We start from the raw sequence: 23,908 nt of genomic DNA on the forward strand, positions 1-23,908 counted from the left end.
ATTTAATCCACTCATGAATTCAACTATTAGGTTGGTTTTAACATTGATTTGCATATTTATTCGTAATGAAAAACGTAATCTGTTCAGAAAAAAAAAGGAATACTAAGTTGTTTAATTCTTGGACAGAAGTTAGAAAAAAATGTCGAGAAATTCCCAGAAGATTAAAGGCGGTTTACACAGATAATACTTTGAAGGAAACAGTTCTCTTTTCAAGTTTTTCATTGTCTATAGTGAATAGTGAAATGGTGATGCAAGTCCAACACCATATAGTTGACGTTTTGTATATTGATAAAAATGTGGAACATACCAAGTCTCTTGAAAGTTGAAAAAGCTGACCGATTGTTCGGATGAATGTTAATAAAATAAATTTTGGAAAATCGTATGTGTACATGTTTCTAGTGACACATTTATATTCCAAAAAAATGGTAATTCAAGAATCGCGAAACAATAAGGTAGCTGGAATGTTTCAATTTTGGTTCCGTCAAAACAATGAAAATGTAACTGAGGCAAGTAGGATGCTACAAATGTGGATTATCTTGAAGACGAAGAAAAAAAGATAGTTGTACCATACGTTTTCCAACATAAATTTGTACATGACTTCAGATTGAATGTTTATTAAACAGTTTCGACTTGTAATCATGGGTTTTAAGCATATTTACACTTGTTTGTCTCGAAATTACTCAACTTTCTTTCCTTGGTAGGATAGTTATTGTAGACTGATAATGTGTCCGATACTAGGACGAAACAACCATCAAATGTTTAAAACGATGTTCGTCTACGAAGAAACAAGCTATCAACAAGTTAGATTAACCTCTAAATTAAAGTAGAATGACATACGAATCAGGAGATGAAATCCAGCTTTGTTCCCTAGATTATAATGAGAAATTGTGATCTTTTAAAATCCAACCATTTTGATAGTGATCAAATTAACTATCAATAAATCCAAATAACGACCTAACTAGATCATGAATTGAATGAATATTAATCACTAGATTCCAACTTAGTAGTCTAAAGATGTTGAGTTTGTTACAAATCCTGATAGTCACGGAATCAATATTTAGTGTGTTCATGACAGTATATTGCTAAGGAGTCCCATACTAAAATCGATCATATGTTTCATGCTTCTTAATTTCTAGTGGTACCCTTAATGATATCAATTCATGCAGTAAACCATTTACATTCTAGGGTTATCATCATACTGTATTGTAACCAAACGGTTTCCAAATTATTAAATTATTATTATTATTTAAAAAATGTTTAATGATACCTTCTGACCTTTAACAATTACTTTGTATAATAATTAAAAAAAAACACTTTAGATTATTCTACGACGTGAAGAAATGATAAGACATGCTAAATGGCATAGAAAACGTGAAGAAAGTATGCAATATGGATTTATGCGTTATAGTCCATGTGATGATTGTACTGTTATTTCTTGTCCACATAATGGACGTCAAACACATTATCATTGTATGCAATCAAATTGTGACAAGGTAAGAATTATCATTATTATTACTGGTTTTTTATGTAAAAAAGTGATACAATTGATAGTTCTAATAATTTTTGGGGGGGAGGGGGGCAAGATCTTAACACTCTAGGTTAGATCCCCGGTTCGGTTACGTATGCACAATGATAAAGAGTTTCATATTACAACGAAACAACTACCTAGTACTTTCCAATTTTTTATGTTTGTCTAACTAAACTAATTCTATGATATAAATTTACTGAGTTCAACAATTTCCACGATCCTTTTACACTAATAACAAACTTATGCTCGCTAATAGCTAATTTCGAAAGGTGACTACAGAATTTCGAGTGTTAGGCCTTGACTAGTGATATTCAGCTTTGTTGAGAGTAGGTTAATTACCCACTAGTAGTTATTAATTAGAATTAGACGTATAAACCACTGTATACCGATACTCGATAGTCTAAAAGTTATGTACTCGCCATGAGATCCTTGATCCTGTATTGAATGCCTGATAGGATCATGGATATAGGTTGACAAAGGGTCCCAGTATTTCCTAATTTTCAACAACTGTCCATCTGAAATTAGTCTGTAATGTAGAACTATAAAATTCAACAATCTTCAATAATATCCTCTTACCTTACTTTAAAATTACTTATTTGTTGGTTTGAAACAAACAAAACGAGCTATTGACTATGGGATACAATACTCGTATCAATAATTGTAGACCTTCGAAATTTAACATTGTTTTCTTTTTTGTTGTTGGTTGTTTTGAATTCTCGTTTTCCCCTATAAGTTATTTCTTGTTATTATCTTAATATTCCCCTCTTATTGTTTAACCAACATTCTCTTCGATCGTTTTGACTGACGATAACAGTCAAAATTCTAACGACAATGTTGTTGATGATGATGATTAGCTAGTCGAATAGAATGTGTTTTCTATTTCTGGCTTCATCTTTCTGTTATTATTATTATTCTCTCTGCTTGTAGTTTCACATATTCTTTCCTTCTCTCCTTGTTTTTCTTGGTGCTTTCATGTATACCATTCTTTTCTTTTTCTAATCCTGTCTTCTACTACCACACACACACACATATTAACAGATTCACATGTTTTACACCTAAAATTTTGATAATAATAATAATAATAATGTGCATTATTATTACTATTTTATCTAAAATAAACACAAATTCCTTATGTCTAGTGTATATATGTTTGTTTTTTCGTGTGTGTGTGTGTACATTCATCTGTGCGTCTGTCAGTCGGTTCCTGTTGCTGGTATTAGTGATAATAATGATATTGTTAATAATGATGAAATTTGTGTCTGATTTCAATTCATATAGTGCTAGCAATAAATTTCGGATAAATATATGACAACATATTTAATATGTGGTTACCAGTAGAGAGTTTAGGACGTAGGTTTTTTGTCTTATTTTAAGATGTATTAACTGAATATACCTCTTACAGTTCAATGTTGATCTTCACAATGGAACCTGAACTTAATATCTTTAACTTCAAAGGTGTAACGCATTATTCACTAAGTAATTGAATTTAAATAATCGTCAACTTGATATTCATAAGGGTTTGTAATTTCCTTGAAGTTAAACAGTCTCTTCTGTTATAATATCTATTCTATACGAATTAGCCTCATAAAGCATTATGCAACAAGCTTTAGTAAATTTGATATATGACTATGAATAAAATCGACAAGATACACTTTATATCATTTAGGAATGGACAGATAGATGTACATGAATCCCAGTGTTTATGTTCAAACTGAAACTTCAACCTATTTACTCATGAATAACATCAGAGACTGAATGTAACTATATAATCGTTAAATACAGAAATATAATGGATAATATTCATGTCTTAATGTATCATGTATAATTCTTTAATAGTGGTGTTTAAGGATGATAACAAAAAAATATGGAACTCAAGGACTTTGTAGTAATTGATTTATACTTAAAACATTGAGATGTCACTCACATGAGTGAAATCTAGTGGTCATAACTTCCTACTAGAATTTCGTAAGTACAACACAAAACCAGTCTCTAATATGCACAGTATTATAATTGGATTAATGATATTTGTGAAAGTTAATTATTATTATTTTTATTATTTATTTAAACACATAAATATTGGTACAAGGCGGCACCAAATAGATATGCACCACATCAATCATTCGATTTGTGTGAGGACCGGGATACTGACCGGGTGCCAAAACCATAGTAAATAGTTTTCTTAGGGGGTCACTCACCGAGCACATGGACTAAAGGTCTAATCCACAAGGCAGTGGAGAAAAGTCAGCAGATGGAGTCTCATGGTAGCCGGTCAGTAACGATTATTTCACACACTATTTGTCCCCTCAGGACCCTGGAGCCCATGTGCACCATTGATTTGGAATCAGGGCTTTCCAACTCCCCCTAGGTGGACTGTCCGTGTCCACCAACCCAGTTAAGGCGCCGGACATTCGCTTTTCTTCCTCTCGATTTCGCAAATAACACCCGTGCGGCGAGAAGGCAGTGAATAGGACTTCTGTGGTAGTAGCTGTATGAAAGTGGCCATGTGAGAGCATTCTCGGCAGTACCTGGGCATTTTGGAGCAAAGTTAATCATAGATGAACATCATATAGAGTATCAATAAAAGCTATAAAGTACTTGTTATCTGTTTCACCCTAGTATAGGACTTTAATAGTACATAACATGAACTTAATAAGAACAGAACTCTCAACCTTCAGCCTTCGCAATGAACGCTTAGACTTCTTAAACTTCTAACTTCAACTAGCCTTGTTCAATATAACTTGTGTAAGCATTCAGACTATCAATCTTAAAATGAGAAGAATAAGCTATTGTATACTATATTACAATTCATATCTTAGGAAGTAGGGTTATTTTAGATGATAACTTGGAAAGGAAAAAGTCATTTCGAATTACATTATGTTTCAAGCAATTTTTTTCTTATTTCAACCAATATTATATTAACTATCAGTATACGGTCGTGAAGATTGTTGGTTTTCAATTGACATCACAAATGGATGAATGTTAAAACACTAATGAAAGCCTGGAAGCACTGGACGGCCGTTTCATCCAAGTGTGAGACTCCTCAACAGTGCGCATCCACGATCCTGCACGTGGGACTCGAACCCAGGACATTCGGTCTCACGGGCGAACGCTTAAATCACATTCACTAAAAAAAGAGTTTGGTGGAAATCGTTGAATTCTATGGTCTACATCTCCAACAAACTTTACGTAAAAAAAACATTGAAAATCGGAAAGCCATGCACAATTATCTTGTCCTAATATGGAACAACTAATTAGTACACATTCACGAACACCAAAACTTCATTTAACTAACGTTTAATTTTTATAGTATAAATCAAATGTTGATGTTAGTTAGACCACCATTGACACTTGAAAGCACCAATCTCTTTCTAGTATACAATTCTCCAGTATTCACGAACCAAACCGAGAACGTTCAGTCTTGCAAGCGAACACTTAAACTCTAGACCATTGACCCATGGTATACATGTTTAATGCTTTCAAGTCTTTTCTCGATGACCTACTTAAGATAAAACTACAGATATTGTACAATTTTCACAAATCCTCCTATACTAACAATGGTGAATTGTTTTTTTTTTCGTTTGATTTCCTTCTTTTTCCCCCCCAACTATAATCAATACGTTACAAATCTTTCAACTTACACTACAATCACTAATTTGTAGTAACAAATAAACAATTCATTAAAAAAATATAGCAATTATGAGTCATATTACAGTAAAGTTAACCTGCGCCTCTGTATGTATGTATGTATATGTGTGTGTGTGTGCATGCCCGGTGTTTCTTTATTTCCTTTCTTTAATATTCTTGTTGTGCCGAGAGTTTACACTTTCGATTTAGGTATATTTGTTATCAAAAAAAAACAAAAAACTACTGTGATATCATCGGTGTTATATAAATGAAAAATTTAGAGGAGAAAAAAAGAGGTAAACAACTTATGGTTTTCTTTTTTTAGTGTTTACAGAATATTCTAAGCCAATCAGGAAGTGAATAAAATAGAGATATAGATTTGTTACATAATGTGTCCGTCAACTTTTTTCTTCTTTTACGTTATGTTACCATGCTCCTTACATGATTTTCAAAGAAGAAAAAATCAACTTAGGTCAAAGGTTGTGTAGTAAACATTTTGTAAACATAAATTCAATTTAGGTAGGTAGGTAGGTAGGTAATTTTCATTAGGGTATTAGAAGAAAAGTTGTCCGATTGTATTTTATAGGAGTTTTATGATAAGAATAATATTATTCAGATTACTGATATGTAAGTTGAATGGCTCAACAATCTTTGCATCAGTAGGCCACAACATCCGCAAAGGAAAAAAAAACAAGATCCTCATATGCAACACGGAGAACACTAATTCATTCACACTTACTGGCGAAACTTTGGAAGATGTGGAATCATTCACGTACATGGGAAGCATCATTGATGAACAAGAAGGATCGAATGCAGACGTGAAGGTGAGGACTGGCAAAGTAAGGGCAACATTCCTACAATTAAAGGACATATGGAACTCGAAACATTTGTCAACAAATATCAAAATCACAATCTTCAATACGAACGTCAAGACAGTCCTACTGTACGGATCTGAAACGTGGAGAACTACTAGAACCGTCATCAAAACAGTACACATATTTACAAATAATTGTCTACACAAGATATTCAATGTTTGTTGACCAGATATCATCAGCAACAGCCTTCTGTGGGAGATGACAGAAACAGATTCCAGATGAAAAGGAAATTACGAAATGACATTGGAGGTGGATAGAACATACATTGTGGAGATCACCAAACTGCATCATGAGGCAAGCCCCAACTTGAAATCCTGAAGGGAAACGGAAAAGAGGAAGGCCAAAGAACACATTACGTCAGGAAATGGAAGTAGATATGGAAAGGATGAATAACAACTAGAAGGAGCTGGAAAGGATTCCCTAGGATAGGTTGGATGAAGAGTGCTGATGGGCGGCCTACGCTCCTCCACGAAGAGTAACAAGCGTAAGTAAGTTGGATGGTCCAGATTTCTCAAAATCAATTGAGTTACAATTGATCCGAACAATTATCTAGATCCGTTGATGAAAAGCCGTCATCAATAACTCAGTGACTGAACTCTATCGATCATCTCTTACTAATCCTTCTAATATTCATCTCAGATATTACCATTTTTAAGTTTGATATTCTTTAATTTAAATTAGAATATACTTTTCATTATCAATCACTTGAACAAACAGTAATCTAGAGCCTAATAATACCTGGCTTTGATGTGTAAAACTATCTGTCTTTTAATGTATTAGTGAATATAAATATCTAACGATGACAGTAATATAATGGCTGTATTACTTAACAAATTTATTGAACTTGGAAAATGTAGGCTAGTGAGGTGATTTGTAAGTTGTAATTGTCACAGATTAATCTCATTAACAGTATCAACGAATACCAGGGAGTGATGAACAGCTACTTCATTTTTGTATGGCCCTTGTCAATACTTCTCACTGATGATTTACTAAAGATCAAACTAAAAAAACTTCAGCTCTTGGAGAAAATATTTAAACATTAAAGTTAACTAGTTATTTACTGGTAATACAAAATGATGAAAGTTGAAATTTTATGTTTGGATAACTACTTATTCGTTGTGATAATTAAAGTCTTAGGTTCGATCCTTAGTGGCTTTTGAGTAGATAGAACTGAGGTGAGCCATATTACAATGAAATAGCCGTTCAATACTCTTTAGTTTTCATTGATACACTCCCTAAAATCAATCTATAACTAGAATAAATTCTTTTTGTAAGCAATGATGGATAGTGGCTAGCACTGGAATCCAGAACGTGCGTTTCGTCCTATTTGGGACTCGTCAGCTGGATGTACCTGCATCTCAGAGTTGATGTTCACTCAGGGACTCGAACCCAGTACCATTCGTTTCAAACGCCATCGGGTTATCCATTCAGCTACCGAGTCCTGATAGCCACTTGCTTGTGCAATGGGGTGAATTTAAATTCATTCAGTATTGTTAGGCTTTTATCTTCCGATTGAGGTTTAAGACTGCAATTGATCAGTCTGTTATTGGCATATGTGCATACTGTGCGTATGCCTCGATCAATTGCACTCTTAAACCTCAATGGGAAGATACAAGCTTAACAATACCAAATGAATTTAGTATAAATTCTATTTTACAATAAACTTCTACCTAAAGTTTATGCTGAAATGATATTGTTTAGAATAACCATATGAAAGTTTCATCATCAAACCATTTAGCTCAAAGAATAAAACTTCATTAATATGAACTTCTTAAAACTTCTTAAAATGCATTAATTATGTAATTAAAATTGTCTGGTGTTTTCACTGGACATTAAACCGATATGACCTTAAATTCTCATTCTAGGTCATAATCTAATTATATAATCAAAATATCATGTTTTAGTTATAAATTTATTGCAAAAAGATCTATCAATCTGTTATATCTAGATGGCTTTTTTCTTGGTATACCGAATATAACTTAAGCACTAGAACACCAGAACCCTCCCAAGTTGCAATGAGAAGACAGAAGACTAGTGAAAGGAATGTTATTCCAGACAGCGTCACTCATAGTACAAAATTGTCAGGTATTTATAGTTTTTAGTCAGAACAAAATCATCATTACAATCCTCCAATCCACATACAAGGGGTTATTAGCATTGTCCAACCGGGAAGCTACACGCAGGAATTCCAGAATATTCTTCCGAAAGGTGATTGGATGGAATATCTTCGGCTCCTTCTGAGCCTCTTAAAGCTTCCTCGAGTTCACACGTGGTCCGTCCTCACACAATCAATGTGATAAAACAATAGAACATCCATAGAAATTTATCGGTCAGCATGTAGATAACTGTTTGAAAGATTGATTGGTTACATTCTTGGTAATTTCAATGAATGAAGTCAAATATATTTGATTATGATGAATACAAAGAAAGATAAATAACAGTTTCTTGTTTAAATACATTCAATAAGAAGCCGTTAGAGTTCATTTATAACAGGAATAGTAGCCATGTTAATAGACTACGCGATATGACTGCCAATCAGAATATGATTTACACAATGTTAGCACTGTGCTAAAGCAGTGATGCGTTGACTGGTATGAATAGCCTAGAGTCCTTATTAGTATTTCTCGTCTAACCCAACCGGTTCAGTCTAGAACATCAATATCATTCTCCGTTACGTGAATCATGTATTTCAGGCATACGCAGTTTATATACAAACAAACCAAATCATATCACGAAATAGGAAAAAAATTATTATGCAGGACCAAGCCAAGAAGTGGCTATGCATGTTACTTACTCACTTACGCTTGTTACTCCTCATGGAGGAGCATAGACCGCCCATCAATACTCTCCATCCAACCCTGTCCTGGATAATCCTTTCCAGGTCTTTCCAGTTGTTATTCATCTTTTTCACATCTGCTTCTACTTCCCTATGTGAATGTGAGAGACTGTAATTAATAAATTGGGAATAAGTTAAGAATAGTGAATTGTATGATAGTGGTCAGCAGGTCAAATGAAAGCTTATGATAAACGAAATATAAATTTAGATAATCTAGCTACTTAACAGTTATATATATATATATATATATATATATATATATAACAGTCCATAAATAGTCCCTAGCAGTTATCATCCATTTATTCTTCGTTTGGATATAACAATTCGAATTGATATTTCTTAACAGCATTATTTATTAAGTTGCTTAATATCACTTCCGTGGAGGCAGTGTGCTCTCTATGATACATGTAGGTCCTCGAGTGTAATACATATGCATTGCTGAACAGTTTAAAACTAAGCTGAAACATATGTTCTCATTGTTTGAAAGTTTAAACTGACTCCGCATACTAGAACGAAATAATCATTCAGTGATCCCAGGTTTTTTAATGGTGGTCTAGCTTTAATTGACTCATTAACTGAACTATTAAATTGATCTAAAAACGTTATGGCAACTTTTAAATTTTATTGTTTATGTCACTAGCTGACCCTAATTAAATCAATCAAAAAAATAGGAAGCACTGGATGACTATTTCATCCTAGTATGAATCCCTTAAGCAATAGACATCTATGAAAGAAACAGGTATCAAACTCAGAATCTTCAGATGTGAGAGCAGAAGCATAGCTCCTAAACTGTTGAGTTAGTAAACAATCATTGACATTTCTTAATTCAATCAATTTTCTAGTTGTTATCAATCGTTATCAAAAAAACCTATTTTCAATTTGAATAACAACTACGATATACCTGACTTAATGTTTAATTTTTTATCGTCAAAATAATGACTTCTGTAAACTGTTCATTAATTTACATAAGATAAGATTGTTGAAAGTGAATTTATTGAGAAAGAGAATTGATTGTTCTGCGTGATCCTTTTTTCTGATTACGAAATTGAGAGGACGAAAAGCGAATGCCCAACGCTTTAACCGGGTCAGTGGACAAGGAGAGTCCACCTAGGGGAGTTGAAAAACAGTAATACAAAACCAATGGCCCACATGGGCTCTAGGATCCTGAAGGAACAAATGGTGTATAAACCAATTATTGGTCACAGGCTACCATGAGACTATCTCCTACCGTTTCTTCACTGCCTTGTGGATTAGACATTTAGTTCAAGTGCTCGGGGAGTGACCCCCTAAGAAACCTATCTGCTTCGGTTTGGGCACCCGGATAATATCACAGCCACCACACAAATCAAGTAACTTGTGTGTCGCAAATGTACTCGGTGCCACTTGGTACTAATATTTATGTGTTCAAATAAATAAATATATAACTAAAGATAATTATCTTGATAAGAAATGACTTTATGTGTTATGATGACTTTTGAATCTAGAGTTTCATATTACTAAGTGACTTTTCGTTAAATAATCACTGAAAGCCAGACAGATTGTTATATGAATAGAGAATCCCATATTACAAGATGAAATGGTTGTTCAATACACTCTATTTTTTATTAGTTGTTTAACGGAAATCAATTCATGATATAAAATTTCATATAAACTGTTAGATAAATGAAAAAAAAGACCAGTGGAGCTAATCCATGTCGCGTAGAGACAGGTATCTACCTCAGTGCAATGGAAGATGGTCGCGCAAATTTCGTGGATTGTTTGATGTTAGACATTAACACCATTGGATGCCGGCTCAGTGGTCCAGTAGGTTAACCGTTCGCGCACGAGACTGAAGGCCCTGAGTTCGAATCCCGTGGGCGAGATCGTGGATGCGCACTGCTGAGGAGTTCCTCCAATAAGATGAAACGGCCGTTCAGTGCTTCCAGATTTCCAAAGGTGGTCTAACATCAATCGGTTCATGATCTCAATCAAAAACTTAATGATCTTCACAACCCCTATACGAGTAAAGATTTTAATAGTTGAATTCATGAGTCGATCAAAGCTTGACCACCATCGAAAAACTGAAAGGGTTGTACAAGATCATAGATTGATTAATGTTAAACACTAACACTATTAGATACCAATCTAGAGGTTAAATGTTCACAGACACAAGACTAAAAAGTCCTAGGTCCGCATACAATATCATGAATACACAATACTGATGATTTCCGTACTAAAATGAAATAGCCATTCAGTGCTTCCAAGTTTTCCATAATTATCTAGATTAGATCAACTCATGAATACAACTATAAAATAAATAAATACACCTACACACCTACATCCGTATAGATCGATTTACTGACATGCACAAAGTAAACATTAACTTATTTAGACATTTTCTCTCTTTTTTTCTCTACGCTACACACACACACACAGTAAAAAACAACAAATACCTACAAAAAAATTTTATGAAAAAGAATTTTTTCACATATTTTTTTCGTTAAATTTTATTCTTTTCATTTTTAATGGTTTAACTGACTTAAAACAAAAATACAAAAAAAAATATTGTTTCTATGAAATATTTCATAAAAGAAAAGAAAAGAAAGTTTTTTTCATAAAAAAAATTATTAAAAAAAAGAAAGAAAAGTTTAATAAGCCAGGTTTGTAGAATAGAAAAGAATAAAGAGAAAAAACCACTTAAGTTTTGTAATGAGAAGAAACACACACACACACACGACCCTTTAGTAGAATCGATTATAACTGAGGAGTGTGTTTTCTTCGTTATTATTATTATTATTGTTATAAAAAACAATAAAAGGAACATTATTATATTCTGTCTGAGTAAAATTATCATTTGAATAGTCCGCCTAAACTGATGACAGATTTAAAACAATGGATAATTCAATAGATCATTTAACTGATATTACAATTGATCCTTTTGTTTTAGTCTCGTTTTATAAATATTTGAAAATCAGTGTATGATATGAATTGAATAAACACAAGAGGTATTTTAGTGAATGAAAATATATATAAGTGGTGATAATCGAATGTATATGGATATAAAATGAAAGAATCACTTAGTTGTTATGACTTTATGGCCTGTTAGTTATTACGTAATTTATTCGTCAATCAAAATATGACTTATTTGTTCTTGTACTGTACTAAAACGATAACGTCCAACTGGTTTGATCAGTTTAGCGTCCTATTGGTTTGTTGCTTGTTTAGCCCATCCAGTTGAGTCTAGAATGTTGATAACAGATTCCACTATGCGACTCACTTGTTTCAGACATACTGGGTTTATATATCAGTCAAACAGACCGCATCGCACCATAAAATAGGAAATAACATTCATACACAAATAAGCCAAAAAGTGGCTGTGAACGTGGGAGATAGTAATGAATAAACTGAGTATAACATATGGACAGTAAATCGTACAATAATAATCTATAAGTCAAAATGAAGCTTATAATAAGAGGAATATATATATATATATATATATATATAATCTAAATACTGAATAGTTATACCATAAGAATATATAGATAATATAGGTCCATTGATAAGTCCCAGAAGTTACTCGTAATTTAATCTTCATTCAGACATAACATTAGTAAGATATGAGAACCATACAGTAAATAGTTCATTTAGTCCATCATTTCAGACTTGATTGTTCCTTCATTTCCACACAGATCATAATTTATTTTCATTCTCTTTTCTTTAATCTTCTTAATCTTCTGCTGCCAAGTATTTCACTTTCGATTAATGTTACATACTACTTATATCTGTCGACATCAGTAGCATACACTACAGTATTTAGTTTTTAGAATAGAAAATTAAAAATGTGAATTGTAATCACTTACTTTTTTCTAAAAAAAAAGAAACAATGATTATTATCAAAAGGGGTCTTGTGGAGATTTTAGTATTTTCTATAGTTGGAATCATGAGTCCATTGAAGCTAGATACCGTGGAAAACCTAGAAGCACTGAACGGTCGTTTCATCCTAGTATGGTAATCCTCAGTTGACTCATAATTTCAACTATTGAAATTTCTAAAATCTCCACAAAACCCCTTCTGATAATGATCATCAACTCACTAGTGACTGACTTCAAGAGGCATTTCCTGGAGTCGTAGTGAGAAGCAGTTACCAGTGGAGTGCAATCAAGTCTGTTGTGAGATATCAGCTCACTGAAGACAATGGTGGACGGTTGCGCAATTTTGTGGAATGGTTGAAGTCAGACATTAACACCGTTGGATGGCGACTCAGTAGTCTAATGGTTAAGCGTTCGCGCGTGAGAGTGATAGACCCCGGGTTCGAGTTTCGCGGGGGGGTCATGGATGCACATTACTGAGGAGCCCCATACTGGGACGAAACGACTGTCCAATGCTTCCAGGTTTCCCATGGTGGTCTAGCTTCAATTGACTCATGATCTCAACTATTAAAATAATGATTTGTTTAAATGTACATGTAAATAATATCAGGAAATTATTTCTTTAAACTATTGTGTGGATCGATTTCTCTTATTTTAGAGAGAGAGAAAAAAAAGGAAAATTGTATTATTTTTCTTTCACTCACCAGAAAAGTCATTGATATAAACAAATAAATGAATTTCATAGGTTCGATGATGAAATGAGATCATCTGGAGATCTTTCAAAAATTACAAAATAGTGTAAATAGTTAGATATGATAGAGTTGTAGATTAAACATTGTTCATTGTGAAGCGTTCTCAGCTGATATCAGGTATTAATGAAAATCAATTATTTTTTAACGTCTCTATAAAATCACTAGCTGTTTGAATGTAACTATACAGAAGTCCTAGAGACAGATTTCATGTTACTTTTCACACGTCAACAAGACCTATCTATAATCTTGAGTTCATTGATGTTTTATTGATGAATTAGGATCTAGGCCATTTAGTTTTACAATGTGAAATATTACTAATATACTATTCGGATATTACCAGACCTTCTATAAAGTTGTGATATTGACGTTGAACAATTATTCAATGTAGTTATGTGCTTTTGATTATGATAATGTTATGAGAAAGAAAAAAAACTTGTGATTAGACTATTATTAGCTTCATTTATAGACATTTGTATCCTGATAGAGAACGAGAAACTATCAATAAAAAAGCATAAGTTGAGGAAAATCATTCAAATGAAACGACATAACTAATATGTACTTGGTTTTTTTATCCGACATGCTATTTTAGCCTATTCATACAGAATTTAATTTTAACGATATTATGGGATCGTGGATGCCCACTGCTGAGCAGTTCAAAAGTAGACCGTTCAGTGCTTACAGGTTTTCCACGGTGATCTAGCTTCAATTGACTCATGAACTCAACTATTAAATTGTTATAATAACCACAAAAACCCGTTCTCATACTACTTATAAAATGTTAATCAGTTTGACGAAACTAGTCAATAAGTAATTGTAAACATCAGTCTCAAGATAGTTCGCAACTGGATCGATAGAATTTGATCAACATTAAATAGACTAGATAAACAGGAAAATGATCATTGCCCGGTGATTAATTAACTGTTAATTACACAATATAGATGTAATTATAATATTTTTTGAGCAATATTACCTAGGGACTAATAGTGTTATCTTACTATTGAATCTATTCATCGGTAAAGCTGATTTCGAACTGTAGTCTTGTTAGTTGAGTCGTGAATGGTTTAACCAGTGAATCACTGTTTTCTGTTCACAATTTCTAGTTTGACAATAAAATATTCACCATAGACATAGATGGATGGTGCCTAGCAGTGACACACAAGACACGCGTTTCGTCTTATTCGTGACTTAGTTGAATGTACCTGCATCCCAGAGTTGATATTCATATCAAGACTCGACCCAACCGCTGTTCACGTTCTGGATGAAACTGCTAGCCACCATCATATCTTTTGTAACGCTTGTGATTTAAGGCAATATCGAGGCAATCTGTACAGGATGCACATATGCCAATAAGAGATTAATCAATTACAGTCCTAAACATCAATGGGAAGATTCAAACAATCAATACAAAATGAATTAGAAGTATTCATCATTAGATAATCTTACTCAAATGGATTATCACAGTTAATAAACACTTATTTAACCTATTTGAAAATCTCTTCATCACTACAAAATAGATTATTACTAATTAGTTAATTTCATAAAAATCCATTCTCTTTCATAATTGTAAAATATACCAACTGAAGAAATGATGAAAGAATTTCATACATTCTTTTAGTGACTATATCGGTACACTTTCAAGGCCATCCAAAGGTAAAGCCATCATCCAATAGCTCATTAGTGATATTTAATCTCTGATTCATTGTGTAAGTACTGGTTTCATTGACAAAGTAATAGGAAACTAAGCAGCATTAAACACCGTTTCAAAAGTTCTAATTTAACGTGTTATGAAGTCGTCCACTATGTCATATTTAACAGTAAGGAAGACATGTTACTGTTTTTAAAAATGTATGATTAAAAGTTTTTGCATAATAGTCATAATGTTTCGTGTTTGTAGGCAGTTTTGGGAGGTTTAGAACTTCGTCATCCGGTGTTACATCCAGCTGAGTTATTTACTCTTATGTTCATGATTGAGATTTTCATATTGATTCATAAATGATTAGTTATGAACGTCTACAACAATCCATTTCAAATTGAATTGAAACTCACACCCATTGCACAAGTAAGCGACTATCCGGACTCAGTAATTAAGCGGATATCAATATGGTGTTTGAGACGAACCCACTAGGAATCGAATCCAGAACTTTCAGATTTTGTATAAAGCACTCATCTTTTAGACTATTAAGTTGATGTCCAACAATTTGTATATCTAACCTCAATCAGTTCCCTATATTATATAACCATCTTCCAATGCTTTTGCTGGGTAACTACCTAATATATAGGATCTCTGGATCTCAGTGGTATATTTGCGTTCACATTTGTCTTAGACAGATATTTTTGGGCATTGTCTAATAATGTCATCTCCATTCTCCTTTCCTCATCCAAAAAATATATCTATAGGTATATGTCAGTACATCAGATGTACAAATGCATGCAAATTATCATCGTAAAGATGCTGTTATTATACAAGAGGGTTTTCAACGATTTCGTGCAACAGAAAATTGTGGTATTACCAAATGTCCATTCTATAAAGAATGTACTACACATTTTCATTGTCGACGTAATAATTGTCACTTTACATTTAAAAATAAAGCTGATATGGGTAAGTGGGTTTTTTATTCGGTAAACAATATTTTATATTATAAATTCTACACAAATGTATGTTCGTAGGAACGATCGACAATTAGGTAATAGTGAATCAAGTCTTAGCAACCTACCTAGAAGTGTCTACTGATAACCAATGTACTTCAACCATTATGGTTACATTATTAACCATAATGGTTAACATTTCCAAAGTTGACTAATTTAGCTGGTAAGCAAAATATTCACAACATAAAATAACTTGTCACGTAAATACCTGATAGTAATATCACATATTACTCAGGTAAGATCATAATCACTCGATCACAATGATGAGTCATACAAGTTTGATATCCAGTGGTTGGAATCATTCATCAGTATGTAGTATGTATACTACTTATAGGTTTGAACTATTTTTAACCTAGTCATAGTCAGAGAGGTTTTAGTAAGTTATGTCGGCCTCAATTGGCTCTTTAACAGTAACCAATATCATATTTTTTAAAATGTTAAGTGTTGAATAAATTCTGTCGATCAGCCCTTCATTCTGTATCGCTTCTAGGCAATCACTTCCAACTAAACCGAACATCAAAATTACACACAAAGTTTAGCCATTCAAATCAGTGGACCTATCGTATTCAGTTGTCATTAAGGCGAAATATAATAAGCTTTGATTTCGGGATAGAATGAATGTATCAAGACTGTCTATATGGGCTAAAACCTCGTAGCTTGGTATCATCATCTAATGGTGAGTGAATTAGCAGAGGTATATGTATCAGTCATTAGTTTAAAATAAAATTCTCAGCGAAACGCCAAAACGTACCATTTCTTCCACACATACTTTTCTGTATAGAGATATACTACTTATTAATAGTGAGTAGAATAAGTGTATAATGAAATGAAAATTAAAACATGTAATCATTTACATCTGACCACTATGAGAAAAAACTACGTTAACCTCTATTCTTATCTCTTTTCCACACTAGAAAAACATAAAGTACATCATCAGAAAAATGATAGATTTGCACAAGATGGATTTCGTCGTTATATAAAATGTGAAAATTGTGATTTTCCCGATTGTCAATATTCTGGCGTAATAAACCATATTCATTGTATTCGACCAGGTAAGTTTAGGATTTTATTATTTTTTTTAATGTGCACTTAGCAAACTACACAATAAGCATTCGTTGTTTTTTTGTAAAAAAATTATACAATTATTGAAAACCTGGAAGTACTGGACAATTGTTTTGTCCTAGTATAATAATCTTGATCAGTGCCCATCTACGCCCGACCGTTGTTGCTACCTTGACGTGGTGGTCGGGTTTGTCCATCGTGATGAAGCAACCGAGCTATACTGACTGGAACAAACATTCCTCAAGGTCCTACCATGTCATACAGGTCGGTTGAAGAGCAGTAAGACTAAAAGCAACAAACCTAAGGTCCGAAGGCGAAGTCGTACTGCTGACTGTACAGAGGTGTGACAGCAGTAAGGTGTTTCTTTCAGACAACCAGCATGACAGCGATGCTGCCTTCTCACAAAGAGGGGTGGGGTTAGAAAAGGTTGACCCTAAAAATGCACACCTCGCCCTATCCCATGGATATCCGTCTCCGGCGGTAAGGTCTCAACAAGTACGGAGCTAACACAAAAATTACACGTAAAAAGGTTGTGTGTGACCGACCTCAAGTAGTTGTCTCTTGGGCACTGCGGTCACGCCCTCAGGTCACTAAGACCACCTCTAATCCGATTTCCTTTTCAGATACCTCCAGAAGAACCCTTTCACGGTGTGGGCGACCAGGAAGTGATAACAGCCCTCATACCTCTAACAGCATTCAAGGCCACTGTATTCATAATCAACCTCCCCTCCCCCATCTACGAGTTTTGTTCTCCGAGATGTATAGTTTGGTCGTGGAACTTCTACCTGAAGTTTGTGCTGATGCCATCGTTCATAAGAACGATGTAAGCTCCATCACGAAACCACCCAGCTCAGAGAACATAACTTCATCAAAATCACATTTCATTATTAATCCTTAATCAAACTGATTGTTATAGCTTATTATTGCTTTTTTGTTTGTTTGTTTTGAAAATCATCTTATCAGGATGTGATTATGTAATCCATTCATCTAGTCAACTCATGTCACATAAACGAAAACATGATAGACGATTTGCATCATTTTCACCGAAATACATAAATATGTTATATCATGATGATATCAATCAAACATTTTCTCCATCTAATCAAAACAACAACAACAATAATAATAATAATGATAATGAAGATTTAATCAATATTAATGAAAATAAAATCAATAAAATTGATTTCAATATTGATATCCATACAATTGATTTATTAGAAACAAATACATCGATGAGTCATTTAAAACAATCATTTTATAATGAATTTCAATTATTACAAAATGATTTCAATAATAATTTCAATAATTTAATGACTACAAATAATTTATTAAATAAACTATCAAAATTTGTTGCTATGTGTATATATCGACGTGAAAATTGGGAACATATATTATTAAAAATCAATAATTTTGATGATCATTTAAATTATGAACATTTATTATTATATAAAAAAATTGATAAAATTCTTATCTCTATCTATCAATCATATAATCAATATTTAAATAAATGTTTTTGGCCAGGATGTCATTCAAATATTAATAGTAATATGATTGATACTACCACCACCACTTCCTCCACCACCACCACCACCACCACCATCACCACGACCACCACTACTACTAATAATAATGATAATAATGGTAGTAATGGCAATAATAATGACGATAATGATGTAAAACAATATAGAGACTCTTCTAAAACATGGTGTAAATATTGGTTATCTCATTTATGGGAAGCATGTTTATCATTTTATGCTTATACAGAATGTAATCAATCAAATTGCCCAATTCAATCCAATAATAATGATAATAATAATAATGATCATATTCATTGTCGTTTTTGGCCAAAATGTAATTTTATTAATTTATCAAATCAATTAAATTTTCAAATATTATATAAACATTTTCTTTCACATAATGAATATTTAATGACTAATTCATTAAATGATAATCAAAATCAAAATCAATATCATGTTACTATGGATACAACATATAATAATTTAATGAATCCAAAACGTAGAGGTAGACCACCAAAATATGCTAAACATATTTATGTACCACATATTAATCCACCTGAATATTTATGTATAGATAATCAATATACTATTGATTTAACATATTCAATGTTTTTTGATCCGATCGATAATAATATTGATCAAAATGTATTACATAATCACGTTAGCAACTATAACACCATGTTATTACGTAATAATAATAATAATAATAATAATGAGAAAGAACAAAATCAATTTAAACATATAAAATATGCTATAAAATTATTTTTACCTAATGAAATATGTCCAGATATGAATTGTCCTTATTATATAACCCATGAACAACATTATCATTGTGTTAAACCAAGATGTTATATGTCTACTAATAAATTAGATTTAATTAATATACATCGTCGTGAATTTCATCAACATACTATAATAGAAAAAGGTTTTGAATATTATGATATTAGTATTGATTGTCGTCGTCCATTATGTCATAATAATAAAATCAATAAACATTTTCATTGTATTTATCCAAATTGTGATTATACATTTATACGTTCTAGTACAATGCAACAACATTTAAAAAAACATACAGAAAATTTAAAAACGAAACAAAATATAATCAATAAAACACAACATATCAATCAATCAATTGTTGCTATGGCAACAAATACATCATCAAGTATAGATATTAATATAATGAATAATAATAATAATACAAAGTGTAATCATTCAAATAATATACAATCAATGAATTCATTACATCCAATTGATATACATTCAGAACAATTATTATCTATTCCATTATGTAATCATCAAATGAATAATGCTAATAATGATGATAATAATAATAATATGACAAAGAAGGATTGTACAGAAGATTCATCATTACCTAATTTACAACCTAATTGGACTGCTGCAATGGTTACAAATGTTAATGATGTGACAATGGGAACGATGAGTTCACCAGTGAAAATAGATTGTTCATCTGAATGTACAAATGAATGTTTATAATTAATAAAAATGTATATATATATATATATATATCTTCAAGGAGTCAATTCATATGTTAGTTAGTATAGAATAAAATCTTGTCCAAGAATTAACTACCTATAATCAAAGCATTAAAAATAGGTATGTAGAGGATACTGTATAAATAATTTTAAAACTTATACCAATACTAATCAATTTTCAATATTGTAGTTGTTTATAATCGAGTAAAAATATTATTCTGTTTGATTTATAGAAATAATAATTACAGTATATACTTACTTACTTACTTAGGCTTATTACCCCCAATCGAGCATAGGCTGCCGACAAGCATTCTCCAAACCCACTCTGTCCTCGGGCTACCTTCCTAGTTCTATCAAATTCTCGTTCATTCTTCTCATATCTGTATCCATTTCCCAACGTAATATGTTCATTGAACTTCATCACCTCCTTTAGCATTGAGGATTCCAAATCAGCGATTGTCTGGTCACGTAGTTCCGTGCTTTCCTCAATGTGTGTCCTATCCACATCCAACACTTCTTATTCATTTCTTCATCCACTGCAATCTGCTTTGTTCTCTCCCACAGTAGGTTGTTACTCGTAGTGTCTAGCCAACGAATCTGAAGTATTTTGTATAGACAACCGTTGATAAACACTTGTATCTTCTGGATGGTGATTTTCATAGTTCTCCAAGTTTCCGCCCCATAGAGTAGAACTGTCTTGATATTTGTATTGGATATTCTGACTTTGGTGTTGGTTGATAGTCGCTTCAAGTTTCAGATGTTATCCAAATATAGATATTCTGCTCTTCCCTTGCCAATCAACGCATTCACATCTGCATCAGATCCACCATGTTCATCAATGATGCTGCCCAAATGTGTAAAGTTTTCTACATCCTCCAAAGCTTCTCCGTCAAGTGTGATTTGACTAGTGCATGTTGTGTCGTATCGAAGAATCTTGCTTTTCCCTTTGTGTATATTGAGACCTACTGCTATTGAGGCTGCTGCTAGACAGGACGTCTTCTGTTGTATTTGTTGTTACGTGTGTGACAGAAGAGTCAGATCATCTGCGAAGTCTAGATCTTCCAGTTGCATGTAAGATGAAATCTAAATAAAAATACACACGTTTTCCAATGTCCTAGAGATGATTTATCTTTTATTCAAGAGAAGCTAATTTATATTCTAAAAACAATGATTGTACTCAATGTATTGTGGAACACTAAAGTTGTTTCATTATACACACAATATCTATGATAGATATTCATCAGGTGTCACCAATGAATATACAAATGAAGCATTCATGTGACTCTGCGATAAATGGTTGTTAAATCATATTTTAAGAATAAAACCATGGTGTGATAGAATTGTTGAGTTAGAAATGCTTAAGGTTTATATAGAGCTTTCAGGTAGGTAGATACATTTTTATACTGAGTTATGATGGGTCAAATCAGGCACTTTTGACTTTTATATATCTTATGATGGAAAGAAAATACATAGACCTCCACCAAAGTAGTGTGTTATTATCAGATTTTTCTCAATAGCAAAATCAATGTATACAATCTTTAGAATCATATTGTCTAGCTTCGCTAGCTTATCTTCTCAGCTTTAAATATATCGACAATGTTTGTGGAGATTTTGGTATTTTCGAGGTTGAAATCACGAGTCAATCTACTCTAGACCACCAGTGATAACTTAAAGGCACTGAACGGCTGTTTCGTCCTAGTATTGGAGTGCTCAACATTACGTACCCACTATCGTGCACACGGGCCTCGAACCCAGCACATTCGTTATTGCGTAGAAAAGCTTGACCTCTAGACCTTTAACTCCCCATTCGCGCGCGAAACTGAATGTGGTGGATTCGAATCCTACGCTCGAGATCATGGATGCGCACTGTTGTGGAGTCACAGGTTACAAAGAAACAATTATCCAACTCTTCCTAGTTTCCAATCTTTGTCTAACTAGGGTCATTCCATGATGCAAACTAGAAAAGTTAGCAAGATCTCACAAATCGTATTCACTAATCACTATCTTATAATTACAACCGCTTTTTCTATATTCATTTTGTTTTATTTTTCAGAATTAACTCCGGTAGAATAACTCCCACTACTCTCAGTCAATAATAAATTATTCTTTTGTTGCGCCCAATGAATGTCTATCCGTGTATTACATACACATTTGTGGCACATGAATGAAATATGTTCATGACTCAATGATAATTCATTCTTCATTTATTTCATAAATTATTTTTGCTTTTAAATGGTTATTAATGTTTACTAGCTAAACAATAACTAACCATCTTTTAATCAGTATTATTATGACTACTAATTTCATTTTAAGTAGTATTATATGCATATAGGGTGTGTATTTACAAGTGATGTATTTATCATAATAAAAGAATACTTTCATTATTCATAATTTTATTTGTATCCACCGGTTCATACTAAAGATATTTCATTAAAGAAGCCTTATTCTATCCTTTTTTCTATTGTGAACATGTTTTTACTGATTCACTGGCGAACTGTTACTTTTTTCTTTCGAATTTTTGCCAATCTTTTCAAAGACAAACATGAAAAATTGTCTGTTTTGTATACAATAATCACAATGTTCAACTTTTCATTTAATTATTGATCCATAGTATTATTTATCCCCAAATTTTCTTCAACATCTACTTACTACTTATTAATTAAATAGTAGTATTCATCAGAAGCCTTTAAATTGTGAAAGTATAATGGCGTTAAAACCCTCTTTTTTCACCTAGTATTACATTTACCGATCTGCCTTTATATATATTTATATATATACTTTATTTACTGACCATCTCTACCAAACAGTTGCCTTATCGATCAATGGAGATAACTGAGACCTGTGCAACTATTTATTTTACATATTATAAAAAAGAATAATTATTATCTTAACATAATCACTCTGAGAACAATGAGGGGAATTATTCAATATAAGACTTTTGAATTGTTCATAAAATCAATTTCGTTTCTTTTTTATTCCTCTTTAAAAATGTCCATTGTTCATGTTCATTCTAAAGTAATTCGACTTTTGTTGTTGTTGTTGTTGCCTTAGTTACTACTTCGTTTTTTATTCATTACCTTGTTTACAATGATTTTTATCTTCTTATCTTTTCTATAAAATATACAAAATAAATATCCTCCGATGATAATTAAAAATCTTGGTGATACCTTTTAAATATGACACCTTTTATATGTAAACAAACTGTCAAGTGTTTTTCTTTATTTGTATAGTTTAATGTGAATAAATTAGATTAATTATGTGGAAAAATTTATAAGCTAAGGTGGGTAGTAGCTAGCAGTGGAATTCAGAATGCGCGATTCCTCCTGTTTGGGACTCGTCAGTTGGATGTACCTGTATCCTAGAGTTGATGTTAACCCCAGAACTCGAACTTAGTATCGTCCGATTCAAACGCCATCGCGTTACCTGCTTGTTCAATGGAGTGAAGTCGCTTTTAAAGCTTGTGAATTAAGGCAGTATCAAGGCAACACGCACAGGATTTACATATGTCAATTAGAGATTGACCTATTGTAGTCCTAAACAACAATGAAAAGATACAAGTAAACAATACCAAGTGAATTTATGTGGGAAAATGTCAATATTTAAGTCAAATGTCAAACAAATCATGAATTAGAAAGTAACTTCAAAGTTATTACACACAGATCAATCTGGAATGACGTTAATCAGACATCGTAAAACCAAGATGTTAACTGTCGACTAGAAATCACTC

The 23,908-nt window shown here is 32.5% G+C and overlaps 1 protein-coding gene across 1 annotated transcript in view; it reads left to right on the forward strand.

Moving 5' to 3' along the window:
- The window catches only part of MS3_00009153 (uncharacterized protein), a 36,470-nt gene extending 13,149 nt beyond the window's left edge, over window positions 1-23,321 (forward strand). Inside the window, exons 4-8 of the mRNA XM_051217487.1 lie at window positions 1,320-1,493; window positions 15,861-16,062; window positions 17,024-17,161; window positions 18,135-20,302; window positions 22,235-23,321. Of these exons, the coding sequence (XP_051064898.1) occupies window positions 1,320-1,493; window positions 15,861-16,062; window positions 17,024-17,161; window positions 18,135-20,182 (2,562 nt within the window). The 3' untranslated portion in view covers window positions 20,183-20,302; window positions 22,235-23,321. The remainder of the gene's footprint in view (window positions 1-1,319; window positions 1,494-15,860; window positions 16,063-17,023; window positions 17,162-18,134; window positions 20,303-22,234) is intronic.
- The last annotated feature ends 587 nt before the right edge of the window (window positions 23,322-23,908 follow it).

The sequence above is a fragment of the Schistosoma haematobium genome, chromosome 5 (assembly GCF_000699445.3).
Source record: "Schistosoma haematobium chromosome 5, whole genome shotgun sequence".
Taxonomy (NCBI): Eukaryota; Metazoa; Platyhelminthes; class Trematoda; order Strigeidida; family Schistosomatidae; genus Schistosoma; species Schistosoma haematobium.